Source organism: Perissodus microlepis, chromosome 10 (genome assembly GCF_051167445.1).
Source record: "Perissodus microlepis isolate ML-2025 ecotype Zambia chromosome 10, ASM5116744v1, whole genome shotgun sequence".
Classification (NCBI taxonomy): Eukaryota; Metazoa; Chordata; class Actinopteri; order Cichliformes; family Cichlidae; genus Perissodus; species Perissodus microlepis.
The window spans coordinates 22374510-22401229 of record NC_140470.1 but is presented as its reverse complement, the minus strand read 5'-3'; the positions used below and the strand labels follow the sequence as shown (position 1 = coordinate 22401229).

At 38.2% G+C, this 26720-nt stretch overlaps 1 protein-coding gene across 1 annotated transcript; it reads left to right on the top strand.

Moving 5' to 3' along the window:
* The first annotated feature begins 16 nt into the window (after positions 1 to 16).
* On the top strand, positions 17 to 26267 carry jakmip2 (janus kinase and microtubule interacting protein 2). Its single transcript, XM_084940691.1, has 24 exons — positions 17 to 156; positions 12811 to 13058; positions 13259 to 13513; positions 13662 to 13904; positions 15998 to 16207; positions 16609 to 16707; positions 16860 to 17006; positions 17114 to 17254; positions 18838 to 18894; positions 19201 to 19323; positions 19559 to 19687; positions 20346 to 20429; positions 20551 to 20613; positions 20706 to 20804; positions 21858 to 21959; positions 22091 to 22144; positions 22228 to 22293; positions 22382 to 22450; positions 22971 to 23048; positions 23258 to 23308; positions 23722 to 23874; positions 24001 to 24066; positions 24389 to 24465; positions 26174 to 26267. The coding sequence occupies exons 2-23, from the start codon at positions 12930 to 12932 to the stop codon at positions 24437 to 24439; spliced, it is 2469 nt and encodes an 822-aa protein (XP_084796817.1). The 5' UTR covers positions 17 to 156; positions 12811 to 12929; the 3' UTR covers positions 24440 to 24465; positions 26174 to 26267.
* The last annotated feature ends 453 nt before the right edge of the window (positions 26268 to 26720 follow it).

The following is a 26720-nucleotide window of genomic DNA, read 5'->3' as shown; positions in this document are numbered from 1 at the left end:
ATCATCACCACCGGCCATCACTTCATTGTACGGGGCTGCTGCTGATGCAGAGATCATAGCAGGCGATTGTGTTTCTCTTAGTTAGTAACGGAAGCATGCCATGGATGTGGTTTCTCACCCGTTAGGTCTTCACATTGGATGGGAATCTGTTGTGAGGTAAGGCGATGAAATCTGTCGGCAGTGTGGCTGCTGTAGTTGAGGTTTATCACCGTCTGAACTGGGAGTTCCTGAGACTAGCGGGCCTGTTGGCTTGACTCACACTGATCAGCCCAGAAGCGAAGCGAGAGATATAAACTGGTTTTGTGTTTTTTAATCTCACCTGTACTGGAGCGAGGAGAGGCCACCATCGCGTTCTGTGCCATTAAATCCCTAAAGCGTGTCTTATTTAGCCGGCAGCAGAGATCTAGCCTGCCTGTCGGAAGTGGCAGAGCTCGGCCTACACCAGCAAACCCTTTAAAGATGACTAGGATGGAGCCTGAGTCCGGGTTTTCCTCGCCATGCAGAGCCGGATGCTCACGCTGCATCGAGCATATTTCGAGCTTTTCGTAGCCGTGATTGTTGTGCTGTGTGGATCCCAGGTGGTGTTGCTTGTGCCTCTTGGTAAAGACAGATAAGCATCATTTTCTATAATTATCAGGCACGTGTGGTTTTTCTGGACGTGAGTTCTGTTTTTTCCCTTCTTCTTCTGCTTGACAGATCGTTACACGTTGCTGGCCGTGTCGTAAAAGGAAAGGATGCTGCAGTGATGCTGCAAGAGGATGCTAGTCCACAGTGGGTTGGCAGGGCCTCCAGATTGAGGCTCAGAGTCTGTAGCCTACAACTGCCTCAGGGTGTTACACTGGCCTGATTTAACAGACATCACCCCAGCTGGGAAGGTGTTTGTCACAGTATTGTTTCATGGCCAGGGCAGATGCAGGCTAATAACTGACCACAAGTTAATTGTTTATAGATTGCTTTATAAATGCAAGAGTCATCCAATAGAAAACACCAATAGCAAAATGTGGCAAAAGGAGATGGCAAAAACATGAAAAAAATGAGATAAGACCTTTTTTTTCTTTGGTTGGACCTGTGGGCTTATTACTAATAATAATGCTCTATAAATATGTTAAATATGTTGCTGTTGTCAGAACCAGCTGAGCAGAGGTGAGGAAGTTATATATATCCCTGTATCATTAAGTCTAGAATCCTATTTTCAGTTCTTATCCATGCATCATCAAGGATTACTTTGGGTATAAAGAGGAATTTATCGTCCTGAACAACTACAAAAGCTTGCAGCTTTAACAGTCAATGCTAACCCCATACTATAATTGCAAGCCATCACTACATATTACAGCCATATTGTAGATGTTATAATGTTTGTGGACATTTAGCCAGGTATACAGGAAAGATTACAAATTAAAATTTGCAATAACAACGATGCAAACCACCATCTCTGTTTTCTGTTTCAACAAATGTATTTTTCAATTTGTTAATCTTGCAAGATACACCTTATTTCCTACTCTTATTAATACAACTATTGTTTTAGAATTATATTTACTTTTTAAACTTTAATTTATTTAAATATGAATTATTAAATAAAAAAATGAAAAGAAAACCAAGTATTTTAAACATGGAGCAGATGTACACCATTGTCATTTAGATCCATTTCCTGCACTATTTCCAGCATTAGCAGAGCTCTGCTTATACACAGGGTTGGTATTTTGACCTCAGGCAAATGGATTAGAAAGCATCTTTTGGTCAGGACTGATATGTAATCTGAAAACAAGAAGAACAGTTCTTCTTCACTTCAGCCAAAGTGATGGCACGTTGAACCAGGTTATGTCACAGCTCTATACCAGACTGATTAAACTTAGTTTGCCCCTCGATGTTGGGGCAATACTGGCATTGGTCTGGCTAACTTTTACTGAGAGGGTTGCATAACGGGGATTAACTAAATCAAAAATAGTCCTGAAATGCAAGATTGTGTTTGCTGAAAAAAGAACATGACAGAAAGATAAGGCTGAAAGTGACAGTTGGTTGAGCAGTCAAAAACACGTGGACATAACATTGCTAAAGAGATCAGTCTGTGCGTCTAGGTCTGGTATTAGGGAGGAGGTTGGATTTCTGCTTCACATCTGGAACACGAGCTGCCAACAGTGTTCAGTCTGTGTTTACAAAATCATATTACACATATCATATCATATCTCTGAGCCTTAAGTGATAACTGTTAGGTGGATTGTGACATTTATGAATCATATTGAATGACTGAACATACAGTAGGGTATTTATTCCTGCGTGCTTTGATTTGGCAGAGAATTATGTATACAAGAAACACATTGTACCTGCATGTAGACATGGTCCAGACAGTTGAATTATCAGATTCACAGTTCTCTGAACCAGAAGTTAGAGAGGAGAATGGCCAGACAGAGCTAATAACAAAGGCAACAATAACTCAAATAAACACTTATTGCAGCCAAGGTATGCAGAAGAGCATTTCTGAACATGTAATACCTTGGACCTTGAAGCAGATGGGTTGTGGGTGCAGAAGACCACACCAGGTGCTGCTTCTGTCAGCTAAGAACAGCAAACTGAGGCTACAACCCATATGTGCTCATCAAAATTGGACCATAGAAGATTGGAAATAACGTTGCCTGGTCAGATCAGTCTCGATTCCTGCTGCAACTGTCGAATGTTTGAATTTTATGTAAACAAAATAAAAGCATGCATCCATTCATCCTCAACAGTTCAGGTTGCTGCTGGTGGTGTGATGCTAATGGGATATTTTCTGCATGAAATTTTGATCCAATCTGGTACTAGCAATGTGTACCTAAAAAGTGGCTGGCATGTATGTTTTCAGTTTTGCACTACTAGTGTTCATAGTAAAGCAGTGTAAAAATCCACATCAATAGGTGGAAGGCTTGGTGGTGGCACATATTAAACAAAAGACTTCCAACCATGTGACTGTTTGGACAGGGTTAGGGAAAAAATGCTTGGCTAGGCTTTGAGAAAATCACGATATGGGGAAAATGAACCTTTTCAGAATGTTATCCACAGAATTCTCGCATCTGTAAAAAGCTTATAGTCTTACAAGTAGTGCTGACGCCTGTTTTCTGAAAAAGACAAGGTGTTTTACATGCCCTTACCACAAGAGTAAGTTTACATATACAGGGATTATTTCAGTCATCTTCAAGCTTGACCACTGTTTACCACATACTGTATAAATAAATGTTTGCAGAAATCAGTAGGGTCCCATTTTGGAGCAAAAAATGTATGTAATCTCTTTATGATGCATAAAATCAATGGCAGTGAATTAGCTGCCATTGATTTAAATGCATTTGGCAAAACTGTAACACACACTGCTATACGCAGAATCAGCATGTAGTCCAGGTTAACATTAAATCACTAGCAATTGTTCAAACAAAGCAAAAATGCGTCCTTGTGACCATCAATCATTTCTGTGTTTTAACTCTATTTTCAGTCACACTGAAGCTGCAGCTCGTATTTCTAATGCTCCCTCTGATAGTCTGCTGGAAAATCCAGCGCTAACAACCAAATTTAATGTCTGAGGAGTCAAAACTGGGTCATGGTGCCAGTGTGCTTCGTGTTATAGTATTTAATGCACACAAGCTCACATTGATACACCAACACCATTTTTCATTCTTAGCTATTTTTTTCATATTAAAAAAATCTATCCATGTTAATCAGTTACTGTGAGCATGGATGGTTTTAGTTAAGACTTACCAATCGTATCTCCCAGTCATCACAGTACTATTACTACAAAACGTGTTCCACTTACATGGTTTTGTTTTTAGTGTGTGTTTGACCAGTGGTTGTTGAAGCCTAACTTAGGGACATTTTAAAATGTGAATGATGCCATCACACTTTAAAACTCCCAGGTCATTGTCCAGCTTTGCAGTTCCTTAGAGCTTTTTCACATTTTAGCTCTCTGTTCTGTGTATTCTAATGTATTGACTTCATGGCTTAGTCGTGACACTCTAATGAACTCTGTTTGAAGCTTCTGACCCCTACTATCATTAAAAAGCTTAGATAAGGTTGTTGTTCTGCTTGCTCAGCAACAAATTGCATTAACATTTAGATCCCCATATTGTTTCTCAGTATTGGATTAGAAATTGGACAGTTACAATATTATTATTTTAGGTGGTCTAAAATCTGCCTCGAAATGAATACCAGAAGTCTTTAAGATGTCACATTTACCATACAGCTTCAAAAGGTATGGGCTCAAAATGTGGTCATAAATATTTTGTACTTGTAAAAAAGATTTGTATGTGTAAAAAAGATTTGTGTGTGCGTAAAAAAGATTTGTATGTGTAAAAAGAATTTGTGTGCGTAAAAAAGATTTGTATGTGTAAAAAAGATTTGTGTGTGTGTAAAAAAGATTTGTATGTGTAAAAAAGATTTGTGTGTGCGTAAAAAAGATTTGTATGTGTAAAAAGAATTTGTGTGTGTGTAAAAAAGATTTGTATGTGTAAAAAAGATTTGTGTGTGCGTAAAAAAGATTTGTGTGTGGACTTAGCCCAAAAAAACCCCTGCAAGTTACAAGTACGAATTTTGACCCTATTTTTCTTCCTTTCATCTGATTGGTCAATGTCATGTCAATCACAAATGTAACAATCCAATCAGAGAGCAGATGGGTTTGGCTGTCGGAGGGGCGCTTTTTTGAACTGCAGGTCCTTGAAGGGTAATACAGTTTGAAGCTGGAGGATCTCTATATAAATATCCAATAGCAGCTAGGTCCCCTAACTTTCAGCAGCTGTTGAAAGGATAAAGTTGTGCTATATCAGTGGTTAGAAATACCATTATTACTTTAGGATTAGTTTAACACAAAGTCAGGGCTGACCCGGGACCATTGCTGTGAGTCACAGTGCGCAGCATAAAAGTCCTTTCACATCAGACGCAGGATGTGCTGCTAATGCTAACTGCTAACTAAAAGCAAAGGATCCAGAATTTGTTGCGCTGGCTGCTGGGCTCTGTGGGTTTGTGCAGCAGCTCTACCTGTACTAGATGCACCTGCTCCTTGTCTTTTCTATCTCTGACTTTATGTCCTCTACAAGAGTTTCTGTTTTTTTTGCTGGTTCTTCAAATGTTCAATAAAAACATCTATGCTAATTGCTAATTCATAACGAAGAAAGCTTTGTAATGAAGACTGTCATTTCCAAAACACTGCCCGCCCCCACCCAGCGGCCCGCAGCGCTGTTGAAAAGGCTGTGGAAGTCCCTATATTAAACACGTAGACCTGTGACACAAAAATCACCAAACTCGGACGACCACAGACTGTTTTCCTTCGTGGTGATGAAGGAAAACGCTGGGTTGGCATGTAAAAGGGCATTTATTCCCTTCAAAGACCTGCAGTTCAAAAAAAGCGCCCCTCCGACAGCCAAACCCATCTGTTCTCTGATTGGATTGTTACATTTGTGATTGACATGACATTGACCAATCAGATGAAAGGAAGAAAAATAGGGTCAAAATTCGTACTTGTAACTTGCAGGGGTTTTTTTGGGCTAAGTCCACACACAAATCTTTTTTACGCACACACAAATCTTTTTTACACATACAAAACTTTTTTACACACACACAAATTCTTTTTACACATACAAATCTTTTTTACGCACACACAAATCTTTTTTACACATACAAATCTTTTTTACGCACACACAAATCTTTTTTACACACACAAATCTTTTTTACACATACAAATCTTTTTTACGCACACACAAATTCTTTTTACACATACAAATCTTTTTTACAAGTACAAAATATTTATGACCACATTTTGAGCCCATACAAAAGGCAGTAGCAGTCACTCAGTACAGCTGTGACTTTTTCTGTTTTACATGCATTTCTTAGTGAAGCTTCAATCTCACCTGGAACTTGTTTAGGACCGAATAGCCGACAAAAATATCAACTCGAAACCATAGTTGAGCATTTAGACACTAGAGATGTAGATTTTTTCTCTCTCTCAGGAATTGATGAAAATTATACCAAAAGGAAAGTGGATTTTGGGCTAATAGTTATTAATGGCATTCTGGCACCTTCAGTTAAAGAGCAACTAAACCTGATAGTGGGATTTATGCATAATGCAGTAAAAGGAGTTTTTCTTCAGTGAGGTAATAAAAAAATAAAAAATAAAAAAGCAAATATCACCAAACACAAAAACATGTTTTAATGTAGCTTGCCACAGCGTGTCTGCTAGGTAGACGTACAGTCGGTTTATTTTTCAGGGAGTGGAAAAAAAATCCATTACATTACAACATCTGTGACATTTTCAGGGATGGAGAAAGATGTAAGAAAGTGAGGAAAGGCGAGAAAGATAAGAGATTTTTCAAAGGTAGAGACTCCAAGGACATTTGAAAAACTGGAATTTTAAAGCTTCTTGTAATGTCCTAATTCATTCTGTAGTGTTTGGATCGAAACATAATGTTGCAAATTTCTTTTTTTTCATACTGTGAAATCATTCCAAACAAAGTGAAGTATAAGAACTTTGTGTTTTTCAGACGGTGTCGTTTAGAGCAGGCTGAAGTCACTAGCTTGAAAGACTGCAGTGAAGTTTCCAGTAATGCACCACTATATGCTGGATGCAGAGTGGCTGTGGTGTTCATGTTCAGTGTTAGGTTACATCTAGGATTGCAGACATCACTTTAAATTTAAGGTGATGACACTGATTAGATTCACTTGCCAAATCCTTCCTTTTGCACTAGCTTTATGCTGTCTAGGTGTTGGAAAGCAGCCACGATAGCTCGTGTAACCTTGCTTATTTGTTTGAATTCAGTTGACCAAATCCACAAAGAGCAGGGAATCTCAAAGCAGCATTAGAAGGACTGGTCAGCCGATGACAGCCTGTACATAACAAATCTCACAATGAAAATTACTGTTACTTATTTCTAGGTGGTTCTTTTCCCCATACACTGCTACACGCAATCTTTTCACACCTGCCAAATCTCACTTTACCCTCTGCTTGTCAGGTGTACAAGCAGTACCATGACACAAAATAATTGCTTTTCCTATCTGTCTGTGAGACAAAATATTTTGGTAAGTTGGATTTCTAATCGATATTATGCATTTATGTTTATTATATCAACAATATTTAAGACCCTGTTAAAAACTTCAAAATAATCAACTGACAATAAATAAATAAATGTCCATCTTTGTTCAAGTGCAATTAAACAATTGTTGAATTAGAATTATGGACCATTTAATTGTTGGAGAAATTGCTGTTGAGTATTTTAAAGGTTTTTTTTATACTTGGTTGGCATCTCTTTGTCTGTCATCTCCACATAACTCAAGTCGATTGCTTACCATGCAGTACTGGCCTATAAAGATATCCTTGTATACGGTACAAACACTGGGAACATAGACAGCAGTCCAAGAAACATGTTTTAAATGTCAGCACTGAATTGAAGGTGAACGTGATTGGTCACAAATGCATAAAATAGTGGTCTTTGTGGATTAAAGAGGTATGGTCACCACATATATTTGATCTCATAGCATTAGCATCCTGGTTTGCTCACATGAGTTATACATTTTAGAGATAATGGTTAAATCTCTATAGTTAAAAATGTATTATTCAAGTGATGCTGCTGTGATGGATGCTTGATCTTCTTGATCTGCTGAGTGCTCACTAGTTCTTAGAGGAATACTGTCAACAGAGTTTGAAAGATTTGGTTCCCTAAACCCTTCTTGGCATGAAAGATGCATTTTCATTAACTTGTGTTAGTCTGTGAGTCCATAAAGTGTTACTCAGTTATGTCATTTCTTATCCAAGAGGCTGCTGTAGCTGTCGGGTTTCTTACAGTTAGTTCCGACAGCTACCAGGAAGCTTGTATAAGGTACTGATACTCTAAGATTTTCTTTTATATAGTTTCTTAGTCTTGTGTGATGTTGATTGCTAATATTGTTGTAAAGATTTTGAATGATTGTGTTGTGTGAAGTATGTTGAGTATGAATATTGCACTTTTTAAAAATATAGCAAGTTGTCATTTTTTTGCAGTATTAGGGTTGAAATTTGTCTCTTTACCAAAGAGTCTTGTGTTGTCTTAGCATCCTTTATTGTTTTATTTATTTCCTCATTTGAATCTGTTTAAGCTTTTTATGCAAATGAAACATGAATTATTTGCTAAATGGCTTGTAACCAGTCAGCTTTGTCCAAATATAAGATATTGGTTTAGAGTTTAGTGTTCTAGTGAGCTACAGTTTTTATGATGATGATCCCCAATCACAGCATTATAATTTTATCATAATATAATACTAAAATATATCTGAGAGACTAGCTTAAATTGTCCATTACTTGCCATTTAGCAGCTTCCAAAAAATTCCTTACTTTATATGCAAGGCTTCCCGCTATAAAAACCCCATGTTTAAATATTAAACTGGCTCTCATTGGAAAAGAGGACAGTGCTGAGTAAGAATATTACTTGGCTGTTCCTGAGGGAAATATAGATCGCAAATGACAGCTCTGAAGGATTTTTTTGCTATTTGTTAACAAGCAAAGAAATATGAATCACAATCCTTCCCTAAAAATCTTGTTAAGAGTCACCAAAGATGCCTGATACTGAAAGTGATACATTGAAAACTAGAAGTAGAAGTCTATAAGGTTAGAAAGTGGGTACTTGTGTTGCACTGAGCAGTGGGACCTATAATGCCTCTGTGTGGGTGAATAATGTTCATTTGGCTAGCCAACAGATCATTTCCCTGCTGGGGAACGTGACTGCAATCAGATTGACTTAGGCTTATCGCGAATACATATCTAGCCTACTCCTCCAGAACAGTATCTGGCTTCTGTGGATGGTTTGTAGGTTAATACAGTATTAGTAGTCATGGTGAGGCGGTTGGCTTTGCATGATGATGGTCTAGTCAGTTTAACCAAAATGAAAAGAGATGACTTGTCAATGAATTATCAGCATTACTATTATTAGAGTTTTATTATATGGGTATTGCACTCATGCCACAAAGGAGAGTGTTGTACATTGTATAACAACATTATGAATATCAAAGAAACAGGAAGTGTTCCTGTAAATGTAGAGTACCTCAACTGCCTTAGTATTTTCCATATTATGAAAACTTGTGTACAATACACCAATCTAAACTTATATCAAATGTATATTTTCCGGTCAACATTTGCTTTTTCTGTGTTCAAAAACACACGCGATGGGTGAAGAAACAACCCGGTTTGCCTTCGAAACAACATGAAAACTACATAAATCCTCCAAAAAGTGTTTTTCACATCACTTGTGGCTCTGGAAAAATTGTTATAGGGACTTGTTAATATGGCCAAATATTTAATTATTTCATAATAGTCGATCTAATTAATTAAATATAAAAAAAAAAAAATATATATATATATATATATATATATATATGTACAATTGAATTGGCAGGAGAAATATCTGTAGAAATATTTCATGTTTCTGGGTGTAAATCTGGTTATACTTTCACATCATACTTAGAAATCTACTGAAGATGCAAACTCGAGTAAGCTCAAGTTTCCTCTGCAAACATTTTCAAATTCATTCATAGATTACAGACAGTGGTGTTAAAATGGTAATGTACATGACATAACTGTCCTGCACGCTTATTGCAAATCATTTTTGAAGTTGCTACTTGTTGCTACTTCATTAGTGTTACTTTGGACAGCCTCCTGAAGTGATGCTTAATAACGTCAGCAGTACTTCTGAAAAGCCTCACTGTAAACTAACTGCAAAATAAGGAGCCCATGTGGACTAAACGTGATGATTACTTCATCTCTAATCTGCATCGTCAAATCTGTTAAGCAATGTTATGTCATTCCACTTCAGATTATGAGGGACGTAGTCCAGTTCCTTGTGAGTCATTGTGACAATGCACAGTCTTTTTCACTTTCATATGAACATTTTGTGGGTAGTGTATTAGAGGAAAACAGTCTGCACGTCTCTACAAATGTGTTAAAACAGTGACCTTGTAACAATGTTTCCAAAGAGTTTAGAAACAGTTTAATCTATACACCTTTGGTTGAATCTGCATAGAACAGGCAAAGTCACGAATAGTTGGTAGTCATATTTATATGTATATATATGCCATTTAAGAAGAATTTTAGCAGCACAGCCATTACAAGAGCCTAGTAACGGCTAACCTTCATCATCCAAATCATCAAGGGACTATCTATTTCTGTGTTCTTCATAAGGTATTAAAAGTAAAGTTAAAAATTTCAGCAGAATACATTTTTAAGACTAATATTAAGTACAACAGGTGTGTTGTACACACACTCACACGCAATACATCATACTCTGTTTTTCATAATTAACATATTTCATGTTAGCATATGCATAATACATTAGAAAAGGCACCAAACCTGTAATCTTTAGACTGCAACTCCAGATGGTAATTTGAGTATTTATTATTTATCTATTAATTTTTTTAGACAGATTGGTCAAGGTAAAGCCTATATTTACCTTCTTGTGTAATTAATTTGATTGCCATAAGGACAATGTCTGTTTTAATCAGTAAAACAACATATATATGAGTTAAAAGCTGTCCTTTTGGCTCATGAGTTTTTATTTTTCTCTACCACTGAGCAAGACATTGAAGCCTTACTGTACATCTTACACGCAGATGCAGTGCGGTAGGCCTGCATTACCATCTTTAGGCGACCTTAGCTTCTTGAGGTGACTGTTGTTGTGATTTGGTCCTATATAAATAATATTGAAATGAACTGAGCATTATTTTACCCGGACTAGTGTGTGAATGTGTTACGGTGAGGATGTGTGACAATAGACTGGGTTCAGTAAACTGATAGGACAAGTCTCTCATAGTCTTATTTTAGCCCAAATGTCCTATTTGCTGCACAAGTCTATCTGTGGCTTTTAGCAGGTCATTGGCTTTCAGATGACCTCAGGCTGTGCACAAACAGAAGTCAGATTGTGGGGCAGGAAGGATTACCACTGACTCGGCATATCCAGACAACCATCTGTTCCAAAACCACTTTGGTTTGATAATCAGCCAATATGATCAGGACAATTTAACTTCCTACTTGCTTGTTCAGGTTTTATTTACACTGCAAAATTTCTCAAATGGAAATCTCTTGCCACAGAAATTGTCATTATTGGCTTCTTTCTGTCTAGGCAAAGCTTCTTGTGACACACTGGATCTGTATGACCATAGGGATTTACCATAACATAATGCATGTGTAGGTCATCATACTGAAAGGAAAAAATTATGAGGATGTTTCTATTGTATGCATTGTGTTTACTGCTTTTTTGTTATGTTAATGAGTGACTATAATTTCTTGCGTGACTATAACTAGACATGTAACAGTTGTAGTCAAACAAGAAATCGAATGCACATGAAAGAAGCTGACCGAGCAACAGTCACAAAGAACTACAGTTCTAAAAGGTTTTATGTAACTTTTTATGGACATGCGGAATTTACAGGCATAAAAAAATATTGAATATAACAGATTCTATAAGGCTGAGAGAAAAATACTTTGAGGAAGTGGCATCAAACTGCTTTATGACACAAAGTGAGGAAAAAAAACAGGGACCAACTCCGGCTTTCCTTTCACAGGTCCCAGTTAATGGACGGGACAAGGTGTCTCACATGGTTTTGAAGGCAAAAAGACAGAAGCTCCTGAGATAAATCTGCATAAGTGCAGAGGAAACTGCTCACAGGAGGTTTCAAACATATAAATCAGAAAGTAACCGATGTTGCCGTTCAAGTTAATATTGTCATAATTATGAGCTTTTCTATTTAGGTAAGCCAAGTGCAAAATTCCATAAACATGGGGCTAACATTAGCCTAATCCCTAACCTTAAATGGGTTGCTGGCAGATCTGAATATTAACAAATTAGAACTAAATTCTTCAAAAAAAACCCTTATCTCCATTTTTTATGCCATGCTAGCAGTGTGGCTTTGAAGGATTACCATTTTAATTCCACAACTTCTCAACTGCATGTGGCCAAACTGCAAGAAAGCTGGGTCTCCCCAAGGGGAGTCCTAATGAGTTTAGTAGGTCCATGACTTTTTGGGTAACTGTTACTCAGAAAGTAGAGGTTGACCACTAATTACTACGCTGGTAGTTTTAAAACTGTATCAGTGGTGTCTGCATGTTGAACAGATAGCATATAGATACAGATAGATAGATACGGTAAAAAGTCCCAAGTGGTCAATCAGGCTTGAAAAGCCCAACAAAACTGTAGTGTATTTATATTTTTACCATTTATACTGAGGTTTAATAATTGGAGCAAACTAAAGTGGTGCATGTTTTCATTGTGAGCCTGTTAACTGGCATGAGCATTTAGCCCAAATATGCACTATTCCCAAGTTTGTTACTGTATTTTTCAGTTACATATTTCAGATTACATTAGATAAGATTAGACTTCATTCATCATTTTTATATAATTACCTAAAAATGAAATAGCCTTCGTTAGCCAACAAGTTGGTGGTGGAAATTGGAGCTTAGCATTAGGGCTAGGTTTTAGCTAGGTTATAGCCTAGCATTAACACCTCCACCCTTGTCTCTCTTCCATGTGCTCTTGCGGTGTTAACAATGCATGCTTGTCCTAATCCTGGGTGAGACCAGTGTTTTTTATCTGGGCTTATACAGTGTAGCAGGACAAGCTTGCTAAAACACTGTATTTCCCCTAATCGGTGATTCATACAGTGGTTTCATACCTTTTGGTTTGCTTGTCTGAAGTCTGACGGGGCAAAACATCAGTATGGTTGCTATGTTTCCAGGACTTTATTATTTCAAAGTACAAGAATCTTATTCATACTCTGTTTAAAGTAAATCTGGACTTGCTTTGTCTAACTCTGTCACTCTTTTGTCTCTCCTCCTACCCCAAGCCCTTGTGTCTAATAGGAGAATGAGGAAGAGGAGGAACTGGAAACCTTGGGAGCACCTCGGAAAGCTTATATGAAGTCTCAATGAAAGCATTAGAACAGCCTCTCTAGTTCTTGAATCAATGGCTAAGAAAGGGCGTACGAAGGGCGAGAAGCCCGAAGCCCTTATTTCTGCCTTACAGGCAGCTAATGAAGATCTCAGGTCCAAGTTGACTGACATTCAGATAGAGCTGCACCAAGAAAAATGCAAGGTACTGTACTACATCTCATATACATATATATATCTGGACTATTATCTCTTGGACCACTTTCTGTGTAAATACAGTATTTTTAAAACCTTAATAAAGTTTAAATGATAAAATGTTCAGAACCATCACTGACAGCTTGAGAAATTTTTATAGTATGTATTTATGAAAAATAACCAAACCCTTCCTTTCGTGCTCCTCTAAAGGTGAGCAAACTGGAGCGAGACAAGGTGCAAGAGGTGAAGCGGGTGCGAGAGCAGGAGCAGCACCGTCATACTGCCATGCTAACAGAGCAGCGGGCAAAGTGGCATGAGGAAAAGCAAAAGGAGCTCCAGGCTCTCAGGGAAAACCTGACACGGCAGCACGAGCAAGAACTGGCCCGCCATGCTAAAATCAAAGACCAGGAAAACCAGAGGCTGAAAGCAGCACTGAATGCCATGCGTGATGGCAGTGGAGAGAAGGTGAGTTTAAAGATGTCTGCTAAACAGATTTTAAGATTTTCATTCCACCCTACACTTACTTGTGTTTCAGAAAAATGTAAAGATAAATAAATAAATAAAACCCTTATCAACCTAGTCAACCTTTTTCTTTCTGCCTTCACTTTTTCAGGTACGCACAGCACTGACTCTTGAAGCCAAGGAGGACGCACGTCGTTTCTTTGACCAGGAGAGAGTTAAACTCCTGCAGGAGATAGCAGAGCTGAAGGCTACTAAAAAGCAGACTGACGAGGCTCTCAGCAACATGATCCAGGCTGACAAGATGAAGGCTGGGGACCTGCGGGTGGAGCACCAGCAGCACCAGGAGCAGATCTCTAAGATCAAATGGGACTGTGAGAGAGACATCCGCAGACTGGTATGAACAGTCACTGCAAATAAACACCATAAAACTAGAAACAGGTTTCACATGTATCTTCAACATATGAATAATGAGCATGTCACAATTTCTGCGTCTACGAGTCTGTGACTTACAGGTGTCAATAAAAGCCTGCTAATTTTTTGTGACTATGCAGAGTCATGCACATTGACCTTAGAGTCCTGCTGATATATTGGCCTCACCAATATGTCAGACGACATACAGTCGATATTCGCTATTTGCCATTATGTTGGTATCGGCATTTATACTCTTCGATACCTAAAAATTAATAAAGTAAAATCAACAAACATGTGTTGGCAACACATGTTTGTAGCTCCACAAACAAAACCAGCTGATCTGAGCAGAATCATAAAAAACATAAATGAGTAACCCATGACTTATTGTGTTATTACTGTACAAGAAGATTTTGAAATTGCATTGTCATGTTATCTTAGGACTCATTAACTACTCATAAAAAATGTTAGGGAAATCTATTTATGGTTTGTGATTTTTAAATCACCAAAAATCAGTGTTGGTATACTCTTTAAAATCTTTTATTGTTTGAGCTTTAGTAGACACAACTCTATAATGGATTCACCCTCTCAGGAGGCTTCGAGAAGTATTCAAAGAATTTTAACAGGAATGATTACTTGAATAGTTTCTCCAGCTAGTCTGTGTCTACAACAGAGTATACAGTAGTCCGCACTTTAGTCCGAGTGGAATAGAGAAGAGTGGGGTAGATTTCTATCTATTTAAAACATTTGTGTTTAATGCAACCTATGTAAGAACAAAAGAGCAGCAGGGAAAACATTTTCATTTGTAACCTGCATAACGTAGAAACCTGGTGCTGAGAGAGTTTAATTATGGACACATCTAATGCTGTAAATTTCCTTCCAAATTGCTATCAAGGCAGTCTTTGTAATTTATCTGTCAGTCGAAATGCCTAAAATTAGTTTTTATTTAGCCAATAAAAAAACAACAACAACATGGTATTAAAATATCTGCATAAAATCTTCTCAAACCTTTAAAACAAGCTTTAAAAATACTGGTCAAGCCCTGAAAATAACAAAATAATTGCAAAATAATTTGTGCAATACATCCTTTAAGTAAGTAAGTAAAATTTATTTATATAGCGCTTTTCACAGATAAAAATCACAAAGTGCTTTACAACACAGGAAATGGAAATATAAAAACAACATAACAGTAAATAAAACAATGTAAAACAATAAAACTATAAAAACAGCATAAGAAGAAATTAATCAAATGCTTTTCTAAATAAAAATGTCTTCAGCTGTTTCTTAAAAGAATCAATGGCGTCCGTGCAGCGAAGAGACAGTGGGAGAGAATTCCACAACCGTGGTGCCACAGTCTGAAAGGCCCGATCGCCACGAGTTTTTTAAGTGATAGATTGCACGACAATGCCAGATGTAGCAAACATAATACAAATTAAACGTCATGTATTCAATTTTATATTACATTTATGTCATTTTAAAATTTCATCAGAAGGCTCAATAAACACTGCACTTTCAAAAAATGTCAGTTTTCTCATAATTGCTTCATGGTTCAAGCATAACATGGTTAGGGTCAACTATGTTTTTTTAAGTGCAAAGGCAACATTTATGGGTCTGTTGTTCTTCTCTACTTGTGTAAATCGGTCTGGTTTCTTTACAGTTGTTTGTTAGTTTTTTAGAAATACATTAAAAGAAAATACAAGCAAAAATCATATTAAACTTTCTGTTCTAACATTTAAAACCCTAATTCTGTAAAGTAAAGTGTGCGTGTTAGTCCCCATAGGGAAATAGTTCCTCTGCATTTATCCCATTCACCCAGTGAAGCAGTGAGCAGCCACCAATGCAGCGCCCGGGGAGTAGTGTGTAGGGACGGTACCTTGCTCAGGGGTACCTCAGGGTAGCCGTTCAGTGGAGTCGAACCCCCGACCTTCTGATCATGGGGCCGCCACTCTACCTACTGAGCTATCCCTGCCCATAATGTCATAAACAGTGATGGGAACAATTAGGATAGCATCGGAAATAAAACACCTTCCTTTCAGCCATTACTTAATGATTTTTCCATTTCCTTCTCCCACACCACAGGTGGACGAAATCAAAGGTAAGGACCGCACCATTTTCGCTCTGGAAAAAGAACTGGAATCGACATCGGGTTACTTACAGAAGCTGCAGCTTCAGAAGGATGCCCTGGATGAACAGTTATTCCTTGTTAAGGAGGCTGAGTGTGGCCTGGGAAGCCCGAAAAGAGAAATCCCAGGCAGAGCTGGAGATGGTGCGGAGCACTGTGGCAGCCCAGTAAGTAGAGAAACCATCGAGAAGCAGCTCAGGGAATTAAAACAAATAATATTAAACTGCTAATTTAAAAGAAACTGTCTTACTTCTTGAATTCACTTCAATACTTTTGCTGAAGCACTTGAGTGCACTTGGTTTAGATTGTTTTAAAAGTCTAGTAGTCAAAATGGAAACCATGTCATGTACACACTCAGGCATTTCTGTAAGTGCCAGACTATAAGAGAGGGGCGGTCCACACATGAATCAGCTCCAAGTTATAATTTAATTTTAATCAGTGCAAAACAAAACCTATACAAGACAGGATGGACTGTGCTGTTTTGCAGTCCATTACATCACGTATTCTTCACACTTCCCTTGTGACTTGATTGGTAAAATGATAAAGGATTGCATTTTGTTTGTTTCAGGACATGAGGAGAAACCAGAGGCGTATGGCTGAACTCAACGCGACTATACGCAAGCTGGAGGACCGCAACTCGCTGCTGGGGGATGAGAGGAATGAACTGGTACGATGAAATTCAAGAAATTAAATTCATTTTTAATGTTTCTGCTTTTCTTTGAAAGTTCCCAGCTGCTGTTTCGTTGTCATCTCTTTTCTTACGGGTCTTCCTTAATCACCATTTAAATTAAATTTATGATTTTTTTTTCCTCCCACTAGCTGAAACGTGTTCGAGAGTCAGAGAAGCAGTGTAAGCCCCTGCTGGACAAGAACAAGCTGCTGAGTAAGAGGAATGACGATTTGACCCAGACGATCCAGAAGCTGGAGGAGAAGCTGAAGAGCCTGATGAAAGAAAACCTTGAGATGGTCTGCACAAAGTATCAGTAGCATCATTCTGTATATACACACGCTGACTTACAGTTGGATAGTGTGATCTCAGTGGACACTTCTCTGTGTTTTTTGTGGATCTGCAGAAGGAGAGGATAAACTCTCATCCTCCACTGAAGAAGCTAAAGTCTCTCAATGACCTGGACCAAGCCCATGATGACCAGGAAATAGCCTTTCTCAAGCTTCAAGTCTTGGAGCAGCAAAGCATGATTGATGAGCTGACAAGAGTATGTTTCTTATAGTGTTTCAGTAATTTATCAAGTAAGCCATGTTGTTGCCGTGATGCTCTAACATTTTGACACAGTCCTGATACAACACTGAATCTTTCTGCTTAGGTCAGATAGATTCAGATGAAAAGAAAGTAATCTCAGAGGATAATGAAGTATTATGACATCATGGTCAAGATGACCCACACTAGGGACCTGCTCCAAACAGGACATAGTTTGCTGAAAATTGGTGTAATGCTTGTTAATCTTGTGAAAATGTATTGCCATGACTATCCTTACTAGAAAACTAGAAAATCAAGCACAGTATAGAGCATATCCCAGTTTATATGTTTGGGTTTGATAAATATGACCCATAGCAGGAATTTCAGATCAGTTTTTTGTCTACAATCTTCAATTTTGATGGTATTTAAATCGCACATATTCTAAAACCACATATGTGTTGTTCACATCTGTAGTAGACCACTTTGCAAAAGTCTCGAGCCACCCATCATTTTGTCTTCAGGAATAGTTCTCCAGGCTTTTTGAAGGACATCCCAAATCTCTTATGGATTTGGCTGCCTTTTGTTGCTTCACCTGTTAAAATGATGCCACACTGCTGGAGTAATGTTGAGGTCCGGACTCTGGGGAAGCCAACATTTCTGTCTAAATATGCTTTTACTGCACTGGTAGTGTGTTTGGGATCGTCATCATGCTGAAAATAAAATGAAGCTCTTGCCAGTCTGACCCTCTCCACGTGGTATTGCGTGGTAAATAAAAATATGGATGATACTTTTCAAGTTATATAATTTCATCAATTTTTAATCAAAATTGATGGAATTTCTCTTTCCCTTCCTTAAGAAGGAAACAGCTGCTACTCCACTGAGACCGTCTCTGATGAGGCTTGATGGATCAACTGAAGGACTAGCTGGATCTCAGATCCTGTGTCAGGTCTTTGATGGATCTGTTTCTCAAAGGTCATGACTTTCACATATTGTTGCAGGAACCTTTTTAGCCCTGCCACTTCTTCTTTTGTCCTTCACTTGTTCAGCTGCCTAATTTCTTTCAAGGATACACGGTCGGTACACCATGCGAGATATGTTAGGTTTTTTGCTAATAGCTCTTTGAGAATCACCTTGAAACATATCAAACTGTGTTATCGTCATCATTTTTTATTATATCCAACTAAAGAAATGCATCACTGGTTTGTCCATTGAGTTAGGTGCCTTTTCTATACTTGGATGATTCTTAGGTAAGTGTTAAGTGTTTAAACAAACAAACAAAACGTTTCTCTGAAAATAATTAGTACTGGACTGAAAATAAGTTAAAAACCAGTGTGTAAACATTCAGAAACATTCACAGATATTCAGAAAGCCTGGAGAACTATTGCTCTAGACCACTTTTTGTTTCCTTGGAAACAAATATAAAGAATTGAGGGGTGGCTCATGACTTTTGCACACCTATAGCACTTTTGCTATGGGGTAGCTCTTGTAATTTTGCTGCTTCTATAAATTTGATCATGTAACCTAAAGAAAGAAAATCAAAGAAAGTAACTGTGTCTTTAGTCGTAGTGTTAAAGTGTGTTGTTCATCTGTCTGATTTTACAGGACCGAGAAAAACTCCTAAGAAAGAAACGGCATAAAAGAAGTTCAAGGCCAATAAAGGTAGGATAAATTCAATTTGTTAATGGCTGCGTAATTTAAAGTGTTTGTAGAAAGTGTGCATTAAAAAAACAGTATGGAAGTCAGTCCTGTTTGAGCGGATTGTTTCAATAAGAGTGTAAACTGTAGTTAAACAAATGAGTGAGTGCAAGGAGAAACTCGACCTGTTAATAATGCAGGAAACAAAACTAAAAATTGACAGTATTTAACACAAAACATGGCTTTTTGTTAAATGTGAAGCACCAAAAGGAAAAAAAAAGGTGTATTGATTGCTCTATCGTGAAAGATTTTGGTATTTATTTTCTGCAGAGGCATATCGTGGTTGATACTTTCTTTGGGTATGATGAAGAGTCTATGGACTCAGAGACATCCTCAGTGGCTTCATTTCGAATGGACAGAACTCCTGCTACTCCTGAGGAAGACCTGGATGATGTATGAGCTTATATTTATCATATCCAAAAGATAGTCTAGCATTAATCTCAGTAATCTCATTTATATTCACATCAGGGCCTTCGATTGTGTTTTTACTTTTTAAACTTCTACTATCAACATCAAATTTGTTCAGTCATACCAGCTGGGTAATGTTAGCTCATCAGATGTATCAGTATAATGATGCTGTCTCCTAGAATCATAACCTTTGATCTTTTTCCTGTGTGTATCAATCAAGAGTCTAGCCAACGAGGAGTCAGAGCTACGTTTCCGTCAGCTCACCAGGGAATACCAGGCCTTACAGCGAGCTTACGCCCTGCTGCAGGAACAGAAAGGAGGCCTACTGGATGCTGAAATCGAAGCTAAGGTACATGTATAAAGATTAATTAATTAGTTACTGCTCAGTTAGTCTGGAAACCTCTGATCTGGTCTGAAACTGTAAAGTTACAATCCCCCAAAAATTCTAATGTCCCCCCGAGGATTATTTAAGTTGGAGGTACAACACGGTGAGAACACGGTTCATTCAAGGTTACGTCTGTCTGCCTTAGCAGTGAGAAATTCAGTTATTGAGAATTTGATTACCACTAGTCTGAAGTATTCATCTAAACACACGATTTATAAAATCATTTTTTGACATTTATTCTATTGTATGAGGCTGTGAAAGAGTCATTTTGAGCGTGGCCACATCATGTGGATGTCAGATGTACTTTTTAATTAGTTCAGCTGCCGTCATTGATTGGGTAATGTCCCATGCTTGACCAGGACACAAAACATTCTTTTAGACTTTTCAGTCGTTCTCTTTTAATGTCTGCATATAGTGACATTATGTACGTTGTATGTTGGGTTGAAATGCTGCAAAAACCCCTCAAAAAACCAAAACAACATTTGTGAGAGTTTTAGGTGTGGCTTTAAACAGATCCCATTATAGAGGCTAAGTGCAGTCAGGAGTGAATGCCAGATAAAAATTAAAATCTTACAAGATTTGTAAAAAATTCTAATGAATATCTGTTTTGCTTTTGGTTCAGGCTCACGAACAGCTCCAAGCAGAGGTTCTCAGGTATAAAGCCAAGATAGAGGACTTGGAGAAGGAACTAACCCTGAAGGGACAGGTAGGATGTGTAAACACACGTATGAATGAAAGTGTTTGCATGTGTGCATGAGGGGATTGAAAAAAATAACCATATTTGCTTAATAAATATATGAAATGATGTGTACCTTTCCACCAATCAGGACTCCAAATGGGTTGAAGAGAAGCAGCTGTTCCTAAGAAGGAATCAGGAGTTGTTAGAAAAGGTTGGACTCACATTTTTTTTCGATAATCAGTGAACAATGAAATAGTGGAAATGAAAACAGACACATTCATTCTGATCCTTTGTGGTGCCCAGGTGGAAAAGTTGGAGTCAGACTGTAATCGGCTGCAGCAGGAGCTTCAAGACTCCAAAGATCAAAATGAACTGTTAGAGTTTAGGATACTGGAGCTAGAGGTACGTCACAAAGGGTTTTCTACCAAGTAAGATAAGGGTTGTCTGTGAATGTTTGCGCCTAATAATCAGGTGAGCCTAAATAACTTGTGTGTTTTTTACTGAGTTAAAAACGTTTTGCTTTCCCAAGAGCTGAGAAAAAGTGATTGTAGTGTAATTATTACACAAACAACACTCTGATGATTAAAGCAGCCACATTGCTTTTACATTTGATAGATTTTATTAAAGTGAATTAAACCACAGTGAAATATTTCATTGCACATCAGGAGAGACTGTAGCCACTTTACAGGGGAAAAGAAGTGGTGTCTGAAATTATCTAACTTTTTCTGAAGGCTGGGGATTATATCGTTTCGTAAAAGTACAAGGTAAACTTTGAGTTGAACACAGTGAGGTTTTAAAAGAACAACACAACACAATCCCTGCTTTAACTCGAGGACTGTGGAGAAGAGCAGAATCGTTGTTTAACAGGGTGCATACCTCGTGTCTTGGAATGGCTCCAAGAGTCTCTGATTTCCAAGCTCGATAACCAGCTGACAGCGGTTTCTGTGTTCTGGCTTTGCTCCGGTGCAGTGACTGACAGCACCTTACCAAGGCTTTAACTGCCACCTAGTGAACACAGAGGAAAAGTTCTTGCTCGGACGTGCCGTGCACATTCACCCTATTTCACCTCTGGCAACATCAAAGTGATTCAGCCTCGGTTTAAACTAAAAACCTCCAGCGCTGCTGTCAGGTTTGGCATGTCACTAGTCGGATGACAGCGTTTGCAATGAACTTGTGAACCAAGTTAGAAACTTTGTAGCTGAACAAAGACAGTGCTGCTTACTAAAACTCAAGCATGCAAAGAGAATCACTGCTAGGGACTGATATAATCCATCATTAGAACTCCGGGTAAGACTGTCACTTGTCCTGTTTTTTTCTCTCCTGATTTAAATATTAATTTTAGGCTCCTATGATAGAGATTATGTTATAATGCTGTTATAATTCAATAATATAATATATAATATAATTGCAGAAGACTTTTTGCATAATAAAAAGTGGGTTTTTTTGCTGTTTTAGGAGCGTGAGAGGAGGTCTCCTCCATTCAACCATTTGAGAATGCATCCTTTCTCTGAGGGAGTCAGTGCACTGCAGATCTACTGTATGAAGGAAGGAGTTAAGGTGCGCAGTGAGAAGGACTCTGATGCTTTATCATAGTTTATCGTTAAGTAGCTAAAAACAGCAAAGATTAAATATTAAAGGAATTTATATGTATTTACACCCTAATCAGTTTTATTGTGTTCTTTACACAGGATGTATGCATACCAGATCTCATCAAACTTCTGGATATCCTCGGAGACAACGGGGTAAATTCATACGGAACTTAACATTTCATTTTCTGTCGCTAAAACATTTACATTATTAAGGTTTGATTGTCTTTTTTATGCAGAACTTAAGGAACGAGGAGCAAGTGGCTATTATTCAGGCTAGCACTGTTTTGTCACTTGCGGAAAAGGTAAGGCTGGAAGCTACATTGTGTTTAAATTAACATCAGATTGTTCTGTGGTTTAATAAATCATGTTTTGCTGCTTGTTATTTTCCAGTGGATTCAACAGATTGAAGGGACAGAGGCAGCACTGCACCAGAAGATGATGGACCTGGAGATAGAGATGGTGGGACACGACAAGGGGCAGACTTTGTTTCATGATTATCATTTGTGATATGACTGATTCTTCTACTTAACCTTCTGACTTTAAGACATTTAATTAACATTCTTTAGATAAAGTCACATCATACCCGAAGAGTCTCCATAACCAGTATTTGAAGCACCTTGTGCCTGCTGCACATTAAGTTCTAGACTTGCACCGTGACACTTTAACAGGGAGGCGTTAAATGTTACTTAGTGGCATTGGGGTCAATTTAAAAAAAAAAAAAAAAGAAGAAATAGGAAAGAAAAAAAGAGAAATAATGACGATGGTTTATTGAATATTCCACGTTGTACCCAGATCCTTCCTGTAAGTTATGACTAGTAAACCAAACAAACAAAAAATCTGTCATTGATGTTGGGTTTTCTTCACAGATCCATATCCTATAGTTTCAAACAGTTAAACCACATGTTAGGATGTGGTTTAAGTTTATGTTATCACTTCTTTCTCTGCTAAACACTGGTCCTAATATGCTCCATGTGTACAGGAGATGTTTTGCAAACAGAAAGGATATCTGGAAGAGGAGCTGGACTACAGAAAACAGGCCCTGGATCAGGCATACATGGTGGGTGTGTTTTTTGTCTCTTGTACATCTGGGGCTGAGAAAACAGTGCCTCGTTTTATTTGGGGTCTAAATTTCAGTTCCCAAGGTGACACATAATCTTATGATTAGAATCATGACAGTATTGTTAGGTGTGTAGCCGTTTGAAGAAAAGTGAATAAGTTCTTACAAACTTAACTAACAACACTTTTCTACATTGCTTCTCTCCACAGCAAATCCAGGAGTTGGAAGCAACCTTATACAACGCCCTGCAGCAAGACAAGGTCTTTTATTTGCCATCATGCATTTATGCATTGCCGTACAGCCATACATTTTTACCAAAAAAAAACAAAAACAGTTGTAGCTTTGTTGAGTCTCACCCATCTTTTGAAATGTCACCACAGTCATCTGATACAGTGGGTGAGGTTTATCTAATTAAGATAAGAAATGCCAAATTCCTCCCAAATAATTTGGATCATCGAAGCTGTTGACACAGCTAGTTCTTGGTAAACGAATGACTGGTGTGAGATTATTAACAGAGATAAAGACACAAAGAAGGCTTCTACAAGCCCTCAAGGAGTCTTATGATTTGATAAAGCCTCAGCTGATAAAGAGCAGTAACACTGGAGGTGTAAGGAGTCTTTCAGATCAATCGCAATCCAGTATTTGTGCTTCACGCCTGTCTTCTTTTCACCAGGTGATAAAGTACGGCGAGCCTCTGGATGAGCTTCAGAGGGACGAGCTGCGGACGGCGGTGGAGAAGCTGAGGAGGCAGATGCTGAGGAAGAGTCGAGAGTACGACTGCCAGATCCTTCAGGAGAGGATGGAACTTCTGCACCAGGCCCATCAGGTCTGTTGCTGTCTGTAAATGTGGCTGCTGATGATACAGTAGAGCTTTGTGTGGAAGTAGGTTTGTAGGTCACATGCTTTATACTGGTATTGTTATTATTTTTTTCCCCTCTCTAAATAATTGCAGAGAATTCGTGACCTTGAAGATAAGACAGAAATCCAGAGGAGGCAGATTAAAGACCTGGAGGAAAAGGTAAGATGTGTTTGATGGCCTAATGTGAAAACAATTGGATGCAGAAATATCTCATTTCTCATGATCAGCAGCTTGGCTATACACTCATAAAGGAACGCTAATTGAATTTTGATAGTTTAGGAGAAAAGATAAGAAGGGAATCAGTCTCAAATCTCAAATCATGTGATATTCCTAAATATGATTTCATAATTCACAATGAGCCACGCCCGCTGCACAGTGAACCTCTGTTCCTGTCCCTTCTGTGACTAACATGTCTCAAGTGTTCCTCTAATTCTCTTCTTCTCTTCCTTTGTCCCTCCTTCATCTTTCTTTCTTCCTATAGTTTCTGTTTCTGTTCTTGTTCTTTTCTCTTGCCTTTATCCTTTGGCCTTGAAGTCTTTGGCGTGTCCTGTAGCAGAGGTGAGTCCTGTTGGGCTTTCGGTAGAAAATTCAAATCACTGCCATCCCTCTTTTTGACCTTGGTTAAATATTTTACTGAGGAAAGCCATAAACCTCAAACAGTTTTAGAAATTGACCACTGGGTGGCTCTGTGTCTTTCAGAATCAAGAAAAGATTTGACCCTGGTCTGCACACTCTCCCACCTTCCTTCATCTGTCATTACTTTTTCTTTGTACTCTCATCATCTTTCCACCTATGTAATTTTGCTACAGTTTCGTGATATTTTTTCCATGTTTTCTGTGTTTCGCTCCATGTTTACATTCCGTTTTTACCGTCTTGGTAGCAGATACCATGAGCACCTTTCTATCCATTACATATTTCTTCATTGTCAACTCTTTGGTTATTACCATTGTTTATACCTGCATTGCAGAAACCCTTTGAGGTTTGTGAATTGTTCTAGATGATTGTTTTTCACCCAGCAATTCGTGTTTTTATAGACTAAAACTAAAGTTACCAATTAATTTATTATGGCTGATGTAAAAACAATATATGGAGAAAAAATTCATGTTCCCATCTAGCTGAAGATAACAAGTCCAGTGTTCACTAACCTTTTTGCTCTGGTTTGTTCTCTGCTACTCAGCTGTTTGTGCATGGAAGGTTAGAAATTTAACAGTTGGTTTACAAGAGGTGTAAAAGCAAGGAAAAGCACTTTGACTGGAAAGAATACTGGGAAGAACACTCAACGGCCGCTTTATTAGGCACAATCACTCATTAACACAAGTGACTTATCTTAAACCCGATTCTTTGATCCCCATGATAGAACAGAGAAAACCCGACTCAGGAGTGGTCAAAACATTTATAATTCTTTATTCAATCATCTTCCGGAAGAGAGAGCCCTGCACAGCCCAAAGCCAGCTGCAGAATCTCTAACATTAGAAGCTAAAAATGTGTCTCATGTAGGTGTTATTTTGGTACTTTACACTTTACTCCTTATATGTTACTAGTTCCAATCCCATGGCAGCAACTTATTGCATTTAGGTTTGTAGACATGTTCAAGACGGCGCGTGACGATCAAATCAAGCATCAGGATGCTGAAAAAAGGTGATTTAAGTGACTTCGAAGCAACAGAAGACCACACTAGATGCCACTATTGTCAGCTAAGAACAGGAAACTGAGGTTACATCTTGCACGTTCTCAGCAAACGTAGACAGTAGAAGATTGCCTGATCTGATGAGACTCGATTTCTGCTGCAACATTTGGATGTCCAGGTCAAAATTTGGTGTAAACAACTTGAAACCATACCATGCTGCGTTATATCAACAGTACAGGCTGCTGTTGCTGGTGTAATGATGTGGGGGATATTTTCTTGACACTCTTTCTGATTTGTAGTAGGAACTGAGGATTGTTTCAACACAACAGTCTCCTCATATATTGCTGCTTACCATATCCATCCTTTTATGACCACAGTGCAGCACGAGAAACGCATACCTAATAAAGTGGCCAGTGAGTTTAGTCATAGACTGTAAAGCAAAAACAAATAGTAGTAAAATTCTAATATTCTCATGAAAGACAGCTGAGTACAGAGATTATAATCTTTAGGACATAGGGGCTACTCTACTGCTACTGACTGAGCATACCGATATCTAAATATGATAAAAATGTGCCACATGCTGCACGTTTTGTGTGTTCTAATCTAATCTTTCATGACTTCTCTCTCTCTTTCTCTCAGGTGGTATGTCAGCTTGGGGATCTTGTTTGTGACTGCAGTGTTATTTATTTTCTGGACAAGTGTGAAACGGTGTGTGTAGCAGTGGCTGCTCGTGTCATAACATCAGTGACTGCTGTCGGTATAGCTGGATGTATTGTGTGCTGGTCGGATCACACTTCAGATTTATTATTATTATTGTTATTATTATTATTAATATTGTTTTTTAACCGGGTGAGGTTGGTTCTCATCCTGCTGCCCAGGATGATATTTTTAGGACATTAAATATCTCTCCAAGCAGCTGAGAATACAGACTGCAAGGAATGGCAGGCAATTGGGAAAACAGATATAGTGCATTCAGACACGTACACACACACACACACACACACACACACACACACACATAAATAGTTTTCAGACACACATGCATTTACAGACATATGCAGTTGCAAACACATGCTTTGACAATTTAAAAACCAAAGCCTGGGATATGTTCTCTCTGCCATGCAGGGTAATAATATATCACTGACCAACATTTAGCCCCAGTGGGAATATAAACAGACAGAGAGCT